The sequence below is a fragment of the Rhinichthys klamathensis genome, unplaced genomic scaffold (assembly GCF_029890125.1).
Source record: "Rhinichthys klamathensis goyatoka isolate OS25496 unplaced genomic scaffold, OSU_Roscu_1.1 h1tg000098l_1, whole genome shotgun sequence".
In the NCBI taxonomy this organism is placed as follows: domain Eukaryota; kingdom Metazoa; phylum Chordata; class Actinopteri; order Cypriniformes; family Leuciscidae; genus Rhinichthys; species Rhinichthys klamathensis.
The window spans coordinates 5,182,270-5,200,471 of NW_026606637.1; the positions used below are offsets into that span (position 1 = coordinate 5,182,270).

At 36.9% G+C, this 18,202-nt stretch overlaps 1 protein-coding gene across 5 annotated transcripts in view; it reads left to right on the plus strand.

Moving 5' to 3' along the window:
* ect2 (epithelial cell transforming 2) overlaps positions 1–6,718 on the plus strand; it is a 36,285-nt gene extending 29,567 nt beyond the window's left edge. For 3 of the 5 annotated variants that reach the window (XM_056252788.1, XM_056252790.1, XM_056252789.1), the window contains 2 exons: positions 1,839–2,113; positions 5,845–5,977. In XM_056252788.1, the coding sequence (XP_056108763.1) occupies positions 1,839–2,102 (264 nt within the window). In that variant the 3' untranslated portion in view covers positions 2,103–2,113; positions 5,845–5,977. Of the gene's footprint in view, positions 1–1,838; positions 2,114–5,844 lie in introns of all 5 variants that reach the window. The other 2 variants (XM_056252791.1, XM_056252792.1) reach the window with 1 other exon arrangement.
* The last annotated feature ends 11,484 nt before the right edge of the window (positions 6,719–18,202 follow it).

Sequence of the window (18,202 nt, forward strand, 5' to 3'; positions counted from 1 at the left end):
CTTTGAAAGCATGAGATCCCACCCTCCCTTCACAGCGCTCTCCAAAGCCACACCTCCTTCAAAACACATGAGCAAGAGCAGAATCTGCAAAGTGTCACAAGATGAGAGACGGCGTTAACTTACTTCATGTCTCAAAGCACATAACTTTACAATAATAATGAACAAACAACTGTTAACTGTTAGCTCTTAGTTGTACCACCTGACTGCTGCAGATTCATTCCGTCGTTGCTAGTGTTGAAATAGAAAGTAAAAATCTGGGTCTGAGGACGTCACGGGTCTCCATCTCCTAATTACTGTTTTTATGGTGGCTGTCTGTCTACAACTCTGCGTAGCCTTACGGAACTCGCTGATGACGTGTGATGTCTGCGCGAGCAGGTATGGAAATATTACACTTGTCATTTAGTCGCATCACACTTGGTGCAAACAGGCATTTACATAAATTCGTATTTTTATTTAATCTCATTTTTCACAGTTAAACCTTTACAGTATGACTTTCCCTCTCAGAGGATTTACTTGTTGCTTTGGTCATTCACTGTTTTTCTTTCCTTCAGCATAAGGCAGGGCTCCAGACTGCGCCCTTTTTTCTTTTTCTTTTTTTTTATCGGTGTGACTACAATTTGTTAGAGGTCGCACTGGTGCCACCACAACGTTGCCCAACTGATAAGAGCTGCCATTTCTGTTGCATATGGGATAAACTTAAAACGCCAAACGAAACAAAAGCAGAACAAAACCACGCTTCTCGTTTGAGCTGCGCAACGTGGACAGTTTATCAGTTTGGACCAATATTAGACATCTGATCTCGATCCTGCGACACCGTAACTACACCGTGTTGGGAAATCCAGTGACAAAGCATTTGAATTCAGTGCAGTGTTAATAACATCGCTGCGAGATCTAGTGAAAAGTATTCAAAATCAGCGCAGAATTCTGTTATAAAGTTATAAAAGGCTTTTCAGTCGACAAATCTCCAACATTCACCATGCATTTAATGTAGTAACGTTAACTGCAGACATCCCACCCTGTAAAAACTAATTTCAGGGAGGTAGCACCAACCCCTCCAACCTCCACCCACCCAATATAACTATACAATTTAATGTGTCTACATTATATTATAATCTGTGAGTTTCACCTCATACATTAATAGAGTCGTAAGCCGCATTACCCGGGTCGCTCGCTTGTATAAAATCTGAGCCGCTATCAATATGTGGGAGACTCACAGACCTTTAGGTAGACGTGGGATGTCTACAACTGTAACCCATGGTATTGTGGGAGAAATTGTCAAATGTTTTTACATTATTCATTTCAGGGTTCATACAACCTTTTGAAAGTGAAATTCAAGTACTTTTTTTCAAGGACTTGAAAAGTGCGTCACTTTTTCCAGCTCTTCAAAGCTCTTAATATTATCCAATTCGATTAATATGATGACCAAAAAAAAAAAAAGATAAATTTTTGCCTATAAAAAACAGGTTTTTACATGTTATATTACTGCATCTTAGCTCAAGCTCAGTGCTTTACGGTCAAATGTGCATTTCCAAGAAATAAACATGCAATATTATTAGTTACTGCGCTTATTAGCAAAAATAATAGTAATTCTATTTACATTTATGATTAAAAATCCCCACAGCGCCACCATCTGTAGAACTATTGTAGGTGATTCATGCACTGCTAAATATTTGAGAAATCCCTGCGTTCGTAACGAGATCGCGTTCAAATTTTTCACTTCCTCTTTCAATTTTAAAGTGAGTGATTGTGAAGCCATGCGATGCAGGGACGGAGTCAGATGAGGTTAATGCGCTCTCTCTCTTTCTCTCCATCTCCCTCTTCCCTCCGTGTGTGAGTAGATGTCTCGTTCAGCCTCTACGTTCAGTCTGACCGGCTCTATTAAAAGCGCAGTGGTTCAGCGGTCAAACTCTCTGGACCATGCTCCGCGGCCCAGAGTCCCACTGTGTGTCCGCACGCCGTGCAGTCCAGAGAGAGCTCCCGAGACCCAGCTCAGACCATCCGTCCTGTCCCTCCCAGCGGCTCAGCCCGTAGCTCAGTGCAGAGAGCTGCTGGCGCCCCCCGAACTGCAGCGCAGGTCCCCGCGGCGGGAGACCCACCTGTAGGACTCTTAAATGTGAGCACAGCAGTTCTGCCTCTTTGACTCACTGTGACTTACTAACTCCTACTGTATCTGGGGATGGTGTCAACACTTACTCACTAGCACACGGATGGGCTATGGTAGCACTAATTTATTATAGATGATCGGAGGATATGTTCAGAGGGATCACTTAAAAATGAAAATTGTCATTTACTTACCCTCACCCTGTATGACTGAGTTTAAGTAACTTATTGTAATGGTTAGAAATATACTGGCCACTTTTTTTCCATGAGTGAATGGGGGTCCAGATTGGCAGCAAATGACAAATAAAGCTCCATAACTGTAACTTAACTGAAATTTTGACCATTGTTAACTTGTCCTGACCTCTGAAGTAGCTATCATCTCATTCGCACTTCTGCATATTCAAACTTTTAACGTTATGATTTATGAACATGCATCACGTGATCAATAATTGGCCAACATCTCGATGTCATGTCTTCAAAGTTGTACTTTAGTACTTTTTAAATTGAATTAAAATTATTTTCATATCAATTGTTGCCAAAGCATTAATTCTAATTTAAGTTATTTAATTTCTGCTTTATTTCAATTAATGAAAAATGTTTTAATAGTTTGTTAATTCAAAAAATGCATACATTTCAGTCTGTTTCAGACTGAAATGCATCATATTATTCATATGAATATGAAACCCTTTTATAATATTTCAATAAATAAAAAATACTTTATTTGTTTGGAGCTTGACAATCCAGGGCCCTATCCACTTTGTATTGCTTGGTAAATAACCTAGAAATTCTGATATTAAAACATACTTTGTGTTCTACAAAATACAGAAATATCCTTATTTTTGGTGAAATATCCCTTTAACACAGACCTCAGATCATTTATGATGTGTAAAATATGAGACCAGCTGACACATGCTTTTATAGTTCCATGATTCTGAGTATAATGGCGGTTCTCATATAAAGACGTAATTGTTACTGTGGCATACAATGTTATTTTTTAATTTATTTTTTTTCTCCATAAATCTCATATTTTTACGAGATCACATTGGCATGATCTATGGGCGTGAAAGCTGTAAAGTGGCTGATGACCGTGATTTAATCTCCTCCTATTTCTAATTTAAACCCATAAAGTATCATCTGTATACTGGAGTGTGTGTGCATGTTTCGTATAGCACACAAGGCAATTCATCAAATGTTTTTTTTTCCCCTCATTGCCATCGGCCGCCTTTATTGATCCTGAGGCCTCCAACGGCAGTGCAGGGCCACCTTAATTCTTATTAAGCAATGCTAAGTAATAGGATTATTTGTGTGCATGTGTGAAAGCAGCCTGGTGCGTGTTACATCGGTGGGCTCATTAAGAGTAAAGCAAAATAAATTGGGTTTGTGGTTTGCTAACCTCCTTTTCACCCTCACATCTGTTTAAAGAGAATATGGTATTATCCTCTGCATGTAGGTTATTCCTTCGGGTAACACTGTTGGTTCTGATGGGTGAACACTTAACTAGGGTCAACTGTGTGCATTCTTACCTCAGCGAGCTTGTAAAGCCAATATCATTAACAAGGATTTCTCCCCTCGCCTCTTCTAACCCCTCTTGAATAAACTTCTACAAAAACCTGTGAACCTCTGGCTTCTGCTAGAACACTTAAAGGCACAGTTTTTTGGTTAAAACAGAAAATCTCAACATTATTTAATGTTTTAGTTCCTAGCCTCAATCCATGAAGATGAGCTGTAGTTCTGTTAGGATTCTGTAGGGATGGGTGGTGTGATGGTGAATATACCGAACTGTTAATCTCATCAACAAAATTACAAATAAAAATGTTCTTATATTTTTAAAATTACAAAATGATTCTAAAGTTTTGATCATGAAAACTAATGACAATTAAACTGTTATATACTATTGATGAAAATCGAAGTACCTTAATGCAAAAACTTAAATGTATATATGTTTTTATATACAGTAGAGAGGGAGAGACCTCATTTCCATATTTTTATACTTTAATGGTTATACTTTTTTTTATTATTATATATTTTTTTTAAGGGTTAGTTCATTCAAAAATGAAAATTGTCATCTACTCACCTTCATGTCATCCCAAACCCGTAAGATTTTCGTTCATCTTTAGAACAGAAATGAAGATATTTTTTATGAAATATGAGATATTTCTCTCCCTCCGTTGACGGCTACATACAAGTGGGAGTTGCGTAGACTGTCAATGGAGGGACAGAAATCTCTCATATTTCATCAAAAAAAAAAAGTCTTCATTTGTGTTCCAAAGATGAACGAAAGTCTTACGGGTTTGGAATGACATGAGAGTAATTAATAATGGAATTAAAATTTTTGGGGTGAACTATCCTTTTAATGTTTAGCCTGACATTTATTTAATCAAACATATATTTGATGCCAATTTAAGCCAGATTAAACTGAATGACAAAATATTAAATGAAGCTATGTAACTATGGAAATGTTACCACTTTGCAGAGCATCATCCCACATTGATACAGAACTTCAGTTAATGTGCAAATTCAATCTAAAATTTAATTAATCTTGTTTAATTCTCATTCAAATCTACTTTTCTGCAATTTTGATTGCCGCTCATCTAATCCAAATTTAGGGTCAAATTTATCAGTTAACTGTTTTGAGTCTTGTTTTTTAACTCGTGTTACATCTTTTAATTTGAAACTCCGATGCAAACTTAAAACTTATTTATAAAAATGTGTCTCTGGTTTGTGAATGATTTAATTCACTGGATTATCCGATAGCACATGGGTATTTATTGTATAAACTATTTTAAAGTGCCCCTATTATGCTTTTTCGAATATTACTTTTCATGTAGTGTGTAATATAGCTGTTTGTGACTGTAAAAGATGTATAAAGTTTTAAAGATCAAAGTGCACATAAGATAGTTATTGTCTCCTAAAAGAAAGAACTGCTGAAACGAGTCGTCAGTAATTCCAGTCTCCCTTCCTGTTAAAAACATGTAACAATATAACAAATTTCCATAATGCCAGCCAATGGTCTTTATTGGCTACCCACGAACAACGTCCACTTTGACCCGCCCTCAAACACTGTAGCTCTAGCTGAGGCATTGGTTTGTATATTCGACATATCAAGAATATGCTGTTTTCAGCACTGCAAATCCAAAGGATAAGGACATGCGCTGGAATTGATACGGAAAAACGGACGCCATTGTTTGTATCAATTGCTAAGGAAACCTACGGAGTTGAAATTCAGATGTGGGCGTTGTTAGCTGTAGACCAATCACAACAGACTGGGCCATCTGACCAATCAGAGCAGAGGAGGCTCTCGGTAAGCAGGGGTTTATAGAGACTGAATGTTCGAGCGAATCATTTTCAGACTCTGAGAAACTAGGTGATGGGCAATTTATATAATGAGAAAATTAAAGTGATCTTGAATGCAAGCAAACCTACTGTAGGAAACCTCCAAAACAAAATAGCATAATAAAGGCACTTTAAATATATCATTGTAAAAAATGATAGTGAGTTTTATAAAATCGCTCGCACAGTGATACAATTCTTTCTTTCTTTTTTTTTCATACCGCCCACGAATCTTTAACAAGGTCTTCTGGGTATGGAAATGCACCAAAGGTTAACACATCCACCACGTCCAATTCAGCACTCTTGGGTCTTAAACTAATTACAGACTGGAATGGAAATAATCCAGTATTACCCTAAAACTATCCTTTCATCGCTATATTATTATTATTATTATTATTATTTTTTTTTTTTCAGGCTGTTCATTCCCCATCCATGATCAACCTCTCCTCTGCCTTTGAGAGGAAGTATCACACCTTCAGCAGATCCACAACTCACCTGATCTGAACGTTGCATTCTGCACTCTACAGTATTGAAATTAATTCCACACTACGGTACCACGTCCGCCCGACGCCTCTAGCACATGCCCCCCCACCCGGGTTTAATCTACAGGTCCAGAACCCACCGAATGAAGGAACGGCTTGTGTTGATGGCGATGTCTGGGCTCATTTAATTAACATAGGAACATTTATAACTGTCGTCTTCTGATTTTATTAGAGTAGAGTTTTCACGCAATTATTAACCACTGCAAGTATTTCATGTTTTATTTCTTAATCTAAACTAATGTAGTTTTCAGCTTTTATAAAGCTATAGACATCTGGCCATTGCATTTTCAGTGGAAGTGCACAGTAATGTCTGGTTTAAAATGCAGCCTTGTACTCTTAGAAGTGATTATTTTATTTTATCGTTGATTTAGGGGTATTGGTTTCTATAAGTCAAAAGAGAGTTGTTGTGGTCAGCCTGCCATATTTATTCTCCAGAATCACTTCTAAAAATGTTTATGTAAATCCTCTTTTCTGTCTCTATTTATGTGTAAATATTGTATTTGTCCTCATGTGATCGTCATACTAATTACAGTTTGTCTCTACCTTTTTGTAGTCTCTGCACTTACATCAACACCAACATGAATTCATGTGTAAAGCAAAATTCACTTTAGTCTGTAAAAGGGATTTATAGAATGTCCTTGCCAACTGCAGATTTGTTTGGAGTGGGTTGGTTTTATGTTATTGGTTTGACTACTTTTGAAGGTGACTTCATTTATTCTTTATCAATAAAAGAAGCATAAAGCCTTCATCGTGTTTGTGTCTGTTTGAAAACCGTTATTTTTTTTATGAAGGAATCTATTTGAAATAGTTTGTTCTATAAGATCTCAGATGAAAATGTAACATTGCAATCCATTTTCCTATCTTGCACTGTAAACTAAAGCATAGTTTACTTCAGTAGAAATCTCCTTCCAGGACGAAGATCCTTAAAGGCCCTTTTTTTTTTATATTCACATGTAGTTAACTAAGCATAATATCAGTTTTACATCTTTGCATTTTTGACTAGATATTTTCTTGCAGGGTTTCACACAGCTCATTTCATAGTAGAACAGTGGGGTGTCCGACCCTGCTCTTGGAGGGCTACCATCTTGCAGGAGTTTAGCTCCAATCCTGATCAAGTTCACCTGAAAAGTCTTCAGGATTACCTGGAAAATAAATGACATTATTTGATTGATTAGGGATGGAGCTAAACCCAGCAGGACAGTGGACCTCAAGGCTAGAGTTTCCCCATTTAAAAAATTCCTTTCAATATGTTTTACTTAACTCCAGATGTTATACAAATTGACATGAAATTATTTTTCGCTGATCATTTACCACTCTTGCCTGTTTAAGGGTTAAAGCCCAAGTTTATTTTTTTACGTGCACAGCATTGCAAACAGACTTTTGACAAAGGCGCACTAGAACAATGTTCAATAAAAAAAAAAAAAAACATGTACTCGTTTAAACTGCAGTTGCGTGATTATCTTAACCCCTTCATACAAGCCTGGATTTTTGGTTCCTTGCCACCGTCACCTCTGGCTTGCTTAGTTGGGGACACTTCATTTTCAACAATATTATTGATCTGACTGCACTGACACTATTTGATGAGAACTGAGCAGGGGTGCGTTTCCAAAAAGCATAGTTAGCCAACTATAATCGCAATTTCCATTGAACTCTATTGGTAACGACAGAACTTTGCAACCATGATTGGCTTTGGGAAACGCACCCCTGGATGATGACATTACCGTTTTCTGCAGAACTGCTTTATAGCCGAATTGAACTAATTTAATAATTGATTATCTTTACAATGAAACTGAATCAACACTGAACTGACTTCGGCTGAACAATGACTTTTTTATTTATTTAGAGCTGCTTTACAGTCGAATTCAATTCTGTTTGCATCATTGAATCATCGTCTTCCTGTTATCACTGTTAAAGGGATAGTTCATTTTGAAATTAATTTTTGATATGTTTTAGCTTACCTCAAGGGCATCCAAGATGTAGGTGTCTTTGTTTCCGCAGTAGTTTCAATTAACGCACAGACCGAAGCGCCCGCGCCCTCAGATCACTTGGACGTGGCTGTGGTTACAAGAGGTAAAAACGATACAAATACTGTTCGTTTTCTCACACAAACCGCTCGTTTCGTGTCTTAGGCCATCAATGTGTACTTACATTTACGAGTCATTAAATCATGTTTAATTTGGACTTCTCTGTGCATGCTCTTTGAGGAAGTTACCATAGACCTGCATTATATGACTGACTGACAAGAACGGTTTGACCTAAAAATATCAAAATTGAAACTACTGCGGAAACAAAGACACCTACATCTTGGATGTCCTTGAGGTAAGCTAAAACATATCAAAAATTAATTTCAAAGTGAACTATCCCTTTAAGCTGCTTTGAAACAATCAGTATTTTATAAAGCGCTATAAAAATAAAGGTGACTTGTCTTGTTGCCATCTCCAGTAGTTTTTGGACCAAAACCAAAAGTCCTATATATTCAATTTATAATTCACCCAAAAATGCATATTCTCTCGTCATTTGCTCATTTACTCTCTCTAATGTCGATCCAAATCCCTGTGACCGTTTTCAACGATTGTTACCAGAAAATGAGTGGAGGCTTGGATCACAGTCAACAGAAATGATAGTTTCAAAAATTGGATCCAGTCCCAGATTGAATGAGGGCCATTGTGGGTGATGTGTGTCACATCTGAATGTCTCTTTGCTCTTTAGACGTGTCATTTGACTCGTTGGAAGATGAACAGAAGGTTCACAATCATAACTGATGCAGCCAAACAGCTGTTTGACAGAAGAAGCCGATGGCATCACTTGCAGATTTATTTATGGGCTTGTAAAGAAACGCATGAAGACCGGTATGGACCATTGAGTCTGTTTTCAAAAGCATCAAATAGGCTGATTATTATGCAGTGTACCTTTGACACTTTTTCAACCCCTCAAACAATAGATTTGGAGGCTAAAGCGGCTCCGTCCAGTCTTAAGCAAATCCGTTGTGCCCGTTCCAGGGTGCTCATTATTGCACCAGGAGGCCTTTGCCTGATACTTGTGCTGTTTGTTCCTCCTTCAAAGGACAATCTTATGGGATGATTATAGTATCAAAATGATTAACACGTGCAAGCACACTTATCAATGAACTTGATATGTGTTGCAGAAATGTTTTGTCCATGCCTTTCAACTTGCGTGTGCAAAATTCTAAATTGAATGAATGTGAAGCAATTTGTACAAATAGAGACATTTTTGTGAATACAAATGTTTTCCTTTGTATTAGTGTATCATAATTTGCACATGCAACACAGAAGATGTGCATGTGTGGATCAGGTGACGCGCGTGCATTCATTGACGTCTTTTCTTTGTCGATCTCATTTGATTCATTTGGATTTTGAGACTTTCTTTTCGCGGTTTTTAAGCATTTCACAATCCACACACAAACAACTACAAATGAATAGCCCTGGTGCTAATTATTAATGTGTGCACAACTACCCATCTATTTGACAAGTTCACAAATGTGCGTCACTACATTTAAACTAATACAGTACAACTTGTGTGTGCAAAATCCAAAATCACATGAATGTGCAGCATTTTGTACAAATAGAGACGTGGAATTTCAAATTTTCGCGAAACCCGCGAAATGAAAGTCTCAAAATCCAAAATGAATCAAATAGGATCGACTCAGAAACGAGTCAATGAATGCACGCGTGTCACCTGATCCACAACTGCACATCTTACTTGTTGCATGCACAAATTCTGGCCTACATTAATACAAAATCGAGGTCCACGATCTTCCACGATCCACACACAGCTGTCTGAGAAAACCTGCTAGCACTAAATGGCAGTATTCTGCTAAAACAGACAACGGCAGCATAATCAAGCGTTCTTCCGCATTTAACCCTCTGGGGTTCTTCGGACCAAATGGACCCGAAGAATTTAAATAAAAAAATGTGTAAAATCATAGCTTCATCGGAATGGTCCGAAATTTGGTGACTTTGTTGGTACTTGGTATATGAACACCCAAAAAAAATGGGGACAGGATTTGAATAGTCTAAGTGGTTGTAAAAAAAAATGGTCACACTCAGGGTCTTCGGGTCCAAATGGACCCGCCATAGGAAATGAATGGGAAATTGACAAAAATGTGACAATACAGAGTTGTTTTGTGCGTACAATCAACAAATCAGCCACGATCCAGAAAAAAAGCACACAACAGTGAAGGGGTGAATCTATAAAACATCAAGAGTGCAAAACAGACACATCCACACACACACACACACACACACTTTTATACACAAACACACTAATAAATTCAGATTACATAAATATGTTTTGAATTTTTAAAAATCACAGCTTCATCGGAATGTTACGAAACTAGGTGACTTTTATGGTATTAGGTATGTGAACAAACAAAAAATATTGAGGTCATGATCCAAGCATGCTAAGTGGTCGTCACACTTCTGCTCTTTGGTCAAAAATGACCCCCATAGGAAATGAATGGGAAATTGTCAGAGTTTTTTTTTTTTTGCATACAATCTACAAATCAGCCAGGATGCAGAAAAAAGGACTCAACAGTGAAGGGGTGAATCTCTAAAACATCAAGAGTGCAAAACAGACACACACACACACACACACACACACACACACTGTATTATATATTTATAATAATCTGTATTATAAAGTAAAACTGGCACTTCAAATTACCATTTAAACCAAACAAACAAACAAAAAACAAGACAAAAATAGTCTTTGAGAATCTGTTATTATATTTTAAAATCAACAACCTGAAAAAAATTGTCAAAGATGTGCAAAACTCACAAGAATTCTGAACCCTTTCTACAGAGAGCTGTAAATCCACTAGTGGTAAAAATGTGCTATTGCGTGATAAAAATGCTCAGTGTGTCCAGCAGATGGCATCCATCTCATTTCAAAAATTGTTTCCATGAGGCCTAGGCTTGACTCTAAAATGAAATACAGCTTTAAAAAAAATATATAAAAAAATACATATTTATAAAAAAATTATATTATATTCAATGGGAAAAAATGGGTCATAATTATTGCATAAATATTAATTATAAATCATAAAATTTTCTCAAAACACCAAAAAATAAAAGAATTTTTTTTATAAAAAACAAGTAAAAAAAAATATATATGATTTTCTTTTAATAAATATGAATCAAACCCTTCCGGACCATTTGGTCCCGAAGACCCTGAGTGTGACCCTGAAATGAAGGACCCCAGAGGGTTAAGACGCTTAGTGAGAGTGATATTGAAGCACCAAATTTAGTACACAATAATATAGGCCTACCCTATTAATAAAGCATACTTTATAGAGGCAAACATTACATCAGATTATGAACAACACCCATAGAAAACCATTATAAAACGCTCTCGGACCGGTTGCATGCAAAGTTAAACGCAACTGCAGAATTTCATGTTAAGCTTTTTCTTTATAATGCTCTATATGGGAGGAAAACTATATAGCATACAGACAAGAGACTACACGAACGCAATGTAGGGCGTTTCAAGTTAATAAAATGTTCCTTCCCGAGCCTGTTAAAAAGAAAAAGCTTAACATGAAATTCTGCAGTTGCGTTTAACTTTGCATGTGAATGGGAGAGCAACCGGTCCGAGAGCGCAGTGAAGTAAGTTTTAGGTTTGATATTCGCCACATTTTATAAATGGACCATCTGCAAATTCCACTCACAGTCAAAAAAATATAAACGTCCAGTCATTCATTCAAATGAACATACTTCCAAGGTTATATTATAACCTTGGAAGTCTAGTGGGCAGACTGACTTAGTCTACTGTTACTGTATGTCCAGCCAATATCTCGATTGAACAGTACAATTTTTTTAAATTACTGTAAATTGTTTTTCTATTCATGTTCCAAAGGTTGTAGTACGTTCCTAGTGATAAGTCAGGTGACATTTTACATTATTCACCTGTAGTAAGTCACCAAAAACCCGTTTGGTTAATTACAGTAATTTTTATATAAAATAATCATTGTTTACTGTAAATAGGCTACATGAAGGGAGGTATTGGGACAATTTCACCTGTAGTAAGCCAGTCTAGTCACTAGGAACATACTACAACCATTTTGAACATGAAAAAAACCCTTTTGGTGAATTATAGTATTTTTCTGCAGAATACAGGCTACATGAAGGGAAGGATTGTCCAAATTTTACTTGTAAGTCAGTCTTACAGAAACCTTCTACGAGCTTTGGAATTTGAAAATATCTGTTATTAAATTTTAAAAGTAATTTGAATTAAAACAAATGATACGTTTTAACCACTGATCTATATAGAATGACATTATATAGATCAGTGGTTTTAACGCAGTTAGTGGAATTGGCAGACGTTCCCTTGTGCATCATGAGCTGTGGTTAGCGCGTCACTCATGTAGAAATATGCAGCTACAGGCCCGCTACGCCAGTTGATTTTCATTTAATATTTCATGTCGACAATGGTTGCATATTGTTAAAACTCATCGTGCTATAATAATACTATAGCCTATAACAGTGGCTTAAGGGTCAAGGGAAAACAAATGTACTGCGAAAATCGTCTTTAATATTTAAAAACAGACATTTTCAAATTCCAAAGCTTGTATACTATGTATACAATGTGTAGTCAGATAAAAATAGCATATAATATGAACGCAACTGCGAAATTTCACCTTTTTTTTTAACAGGAAGGAAAATGCCATTAACTTGAAACGCCATGCGTTGCGTTCATGTAGTCTCTTGTCTGTAGGCTATATAGTTTTCCTCCCATAGAGCATATTATAAAGAAAAAGCTTAACGTCAATGCAGTAAGACGGTGATATTTAAACTCGGTAGCCAATATACCGTATTGAACATGCAACTAATGGTTTTCTATGGGTGTTGTTCATAATCTGATGTAATGTTTGCCTCTATAAAGTATGCTTTATTAATAGGGTAGGCCTATATTGTGTACTAAATTTCACAATGATGTTCTCACGTGATGAGAACGCTACCTAACAAACACAAAATCATTCATGTTTAAGAAACCTTCTGCAGTCCCTAATGGACCAAAATGCTCTGTTCGACTTTTCTGAGATCATCTACTCTTCCCTGTGGATGACCTGTGACCTACTTTCTGTAAAACCTGCATTTTTGAGTTTGAATTTTTGAGATTGAATTTTAGAAAACTGAATTTGAAGTTCCGAATTTCTTCATCTTGAAAACTTGAATCTGTATTTTTTTAAACTGAATATTTGCAGTATTTGAATTCAGAACAAAAAAACTAGCTGTTTGAAAATACATGTCTATAAAATTCAGCCATAAAAACCTTTCAATTTGTTAAATTTCAAATGTTCAATATTCGTTTAAAAAAATCAAATTCAGAACTATTTAAACTACCACCTAAAATTCAATTTTGTTAGATTACACTTGCAAATAATTCAAATTTACACAATTCAAATTCAAATCATTTTGTCATATTATTAGCTCCATACAATATCACTCTCACTAAGCGTCTTAAATGCGGAAGAACGCTTGATTATGCTGCCGTTGTCTGTTTTAGCAGAATACTGCCATCTAGTGGTAGCAGGTTTTCTCAGACAGCTGTGTGTGGATCGTGGAAGGCGAAACCCGCGAAATGAAAGTCTCAAAATCCAAATGAATCAAATAGGATCGACTCAGAAACGAGTCAATGAATGCACGCGTGTCACCTGATCCACAACTGCACATCTTACTTGTTGCATGCACAAATTCTGGCCTACATTAATACAAAATCGAGGTTTTGTATTAACAACTATGTCTCTATTTGTACAAAATGCTGCACATTCATGTGATTTTGGATTTTGCACACACAAGTTGTATTGTATTAGTTTAAATGTAGTGGCGCACATTTGTGAACTTGTCAAATAGATGGGTAGTTGTGCACACATTAATAATTAGCACCAGGGCTATTCATTTGTAGTTGTTTGTGTGTGGATTGTGAAATGCTTAAAAACCGCGAAAAGAAAGTCTCAAAATCCAAATGAATCAAATGAGATCGACAAAGAAAAGACGTCAATGAATGCACGCGCGTCACCTGATCCACACATGCATGCACATCTTCTGTGTTGCATGTGCAAATTATGATACACTAATACAAAGGAAAACATTTGTATTCACAAAAATGTCTCTATTTGTACAAATTGCTTCACATTCATTCAATTTAGAATTTTGCACACGCAAGTTGAAAGGCATGATAAGTGATAAGTTATCACTGTTATCAAGTTATCACTCATTGATAAGTGTGCTTGCACGTGTTAATCATTTTGATACTATAATCATCCCATACAATCTGGGTTTTCGTTGTATCACCGGCGCATCTGCGCGCAGTGTGGCACTATACAGCCAGCCTTCGTTTCACCTAAATAAAGGCATAGAAGCTGAATAGTATCCTGGATACTGAGCTAACCCTGGAGCCCTGACTAAGAAAGACCAAGAATATATATAAAAAAGCATAGCAGAGGTCTAGATTTTATTTTTATATTTGCCTTTATTCCACTTCAAAGCCAATGAATCCCTCTTGTTTGTCGTTGGATAGGCGAGTATAGGCCCTTTGTTCTCGGTTGTGGCTTCATAGAGTAGACAAGACTTGGTCACAGTCCCCAAGCTTGGATCTATCCTCAAAGCAAGTTTCAAAGAGAGTTTTAATACAGTAAAGATGACCTGACCCGAGGTGCGAACAAAGATCTGAATCAGCATTTGCAGTTATTAGCTTGTTCTGTTTTGTTTGTCATTACGAGTCTAGACACATTTTTACTCTAATATCTCTGCTAAGGCAGGATAACTTTAAGATACAAGCTAACAAGGTCGACTGGGTTTATATAGAGCAAACATTGCATCATTAGTTGTGGAGTGAAAACTCTTGAGCCTCACTCGCATGATTTCACATGGCAAAATTAAATGTGTCTGATACAAACTCCTAGGTCAAAATTTCATCATTTCACACTTATCTCTACACAGAGAGCAGAAAAACGCTAGCAGTTTCTGTCGAACAGCTGCTTCTGGCAATTTGTAACTCGGGGCCCATTTACACCTGCATTTTTGGTGAGCAAATCTGCCAGCACTTGGCCAAACTAAAAGCAAGTTTCAAATGCATCCTAGATCATTTCGGACTGCTGAAGCCACATCCCGATGGATTCTGAACACATTTGAAAAAGGTGTAAATGTGAAACCAGAGGTTGAGCTACAAATAATGGTTGCTTTGACGGACTAGGTTGTCTGTAAATATTGTGATGCTTGTGACATTAATATCACACAAACTTCTTATCAGTGGCCAGAGCTCTTTTAGTCATAAAGAACAGTTGCAGATTATATTCTTTTGATTCTGTTCTTCCAATGTGAAATACAACAGACACTGCATTCTTATGATCTCGATCACCGATTTAATATCCCATCAATTATTTCTCTGCACTACTGGAATCTTTCACATCTCTCCCCAAATCCTCACTCACGTCTCTGTCCTGGTCTGTTTCACTCAATGTTCTTTAAAACTTTTTGTAATGTTTTCTCCGCTTCTAATACCAGTTCATATCCTTTACTATGGAAATGTTCTCAAAGCAAGGAGATGCAATAGACCGGATACCTTATTTCTGACGTCAAAATAAAGCATTTTGAATTGTCTGTGAATGCATTTAAAATGTGGTAAATAACATTGTTACATTTTTGCATACTGTAAGCTGGAGTTCAGAGAAGCCTTTTCATATACCGTTATAACCAAGCATTTCAATTGATCTGAATTTACACAGTATATAAGGGATGCACCGATAGGGTTTTTTGACCGGTACCGATTTGAAGTGTTTTAGTGTTTTGATCATGTTTTAAAGCTACACTGTGTAACTTTCTTAGTTTATTCTTAGCTAAAAACACTTAGTTCTTTCAAAAATATATGTGCTCATTAATGTATATTTACTTCGTTCAAGTAATAAAGTATTCTCGTGAGTGTATTATATGCTATTGAAAATACATACGGGTAAGGGGTTCTAATGTCGGTCGCCATGTTGCCCCTCCATCTTGAAAGTACATTAGCCAAAGAGGGACATACCCGTTAATTCAAGCTTCGCCTTTCGCGTTTTAACACTCGATGGCACCGTGTCGAATGTCAAGAGGAGGATTGCTTGAGACTGATTTATAAAAACCTGAAAGCCTTTTTGAAAGTATAATATAGCCTACAATATAAACTTTGCCTTACGCTAGTGATGTCGTACAACATACAGAATAACGATAGCACTGATAAAAGTTACTTTACAAAGATTAGCTTGCATTCGTCTGGGAACCTGATAACTGATGTTAGCAATGAAATGGTAAAAAAATAATGAAAACATAAAACTATTATTCATTTTACATAGATGTCATAACCTATGTGTTACCTGACAAATTAAATTACTGCAAATTATAATAGTTTTCTAAAATAACCTCATCACTTGAAGGAACACTAATGGACGAGGTCGAACTGGAAGCCATGTTAATCTTGGACTACATTGGCCACCGTAGGAGTTAAAACGAAATCGGAATTGAGAGGAACAGAAACTAATATTCACTGGATGGTCATATACCTTTTCCCCGCCAGATGGGGGTAAAAATCACACAGTGTAGCTTTAAGCAAAGTTCAAAAACGCATGTGATTAAGGTACACTAGTTTATTGCTGTATCAAATATTGACCATGAATTGGATCCATTTAACATTCAACAGGCCGACATAAATACAACAAAACAAAGATACATATGAAATAAACTGTGCTTTTCAAGTAGGTCTAACAGTAGATTTCAGGTAAATAAATAAAGTAAATCAAGTGTAAAATATATTTTTCATTGTATAAATTAAATATACATTAATCCTTATTAAAGTTACAAAAGTTATTAAGGGCCCTTTCACACCTACCTTGTTTGGTCCGGACTTTCGGACTTTTCAGTTTGGTCCGAATCAAAATTACAGGTGTGAAACCTCCCCCGGACCAACCAGATGAAATTTGATCCGACGAAAAGAGGTAGTCTCGGTCCGGATCAAACTAAACAAAGGTTTGGTTCGTTTCTAGTGTGAAAGCATTTCTGTATGGTTCGGACTTTCAGACCTTTTACAGGAAGTTCCGGTGGTTCCCGCATAGCCGAAAAAACAGAAGGTGGTAGCACATGGGGAGAGGAGGAGACGAGGTTTTTAATTGAAGTATGGTCTGATGACATAATAAGAAGTCAACTTGCAGTCTTCTCCTTCTTTCCTGCCGGCGACGATAAAATGGGCGAATTTGAACTAGCCTTGTGTATAGTTGGTGCTGCAGGTAATTACGCCATAAAAATAACAATGTAGTTGCAATGATATGCGTCTGTTCATTCATGTTGTCAAAGTTACCCGCCGAATTGACAACACGCTGACGTCAGACGCACGCCCATTTACAAAACCAATCAATGTCAAGATGCAGCCCACATAGATGATGACGACAGGACGCAAGTATGTCACGTAAAGTTCTTTAGTGCGCTCGCATAATTGCAGTGTGAAACCAAACCAAAACTTTCTGAAAGTATAAAATGTATCAAAACGTGAACTTTGGTTCGGACCTTGATGCAGACTTTGACGTGTGAAATCGCCCTTATAGTCAAAGTTAGTGAGTGAATTTTTTGTATTTTGTTGTTTTATTAAAGTCCCCATGAAATCAAAAATTAAAGTTCTTTGGCTTTTAGTATGAATATGCTAGCCTTACTCTTATTTATAATCTAGTGTGCTCCAAAACAATGACAAAATTCACTTTTGTCACAGTTTCAAAATTCACAGTTTCTCATCAGATTTTCTCTCCAATCAAATGCTCTCTGGAATCTAAAGCGTCCCGCCCCCTTTAAATAGACCCAGAAGCTGCGGCTAAAATTGGTCATTTGTTCACACATTTACTAGCCTGGATGCCAGCCCGAACCCCGCCCACAAAATTTTTTGGTCGGGAAGTTCGGTCTGGACTCGCTCCATTGAGGAGTAATTATGATCAGTCAAAAAATGTTCGGGCCAATCAAATTGCCAGGGCGGGCTTTATACGATGATGGACAGATGATCTGCAGGGACGTAATCCTCACGTTATCAAAGGGCGCTTAACTGGTTTCCCTCAGAGATGACTGCCGCTGGAGAACTGAGATATACTGTATAGATTCCGCTATCGCGTCTGTTGTAAAATAAATCGACAGCGCATTCATTTTTAATAGACGAACAGAGAACTGCAATCAAGGCATTTGTCGATCGGAAAGATGTGTTTG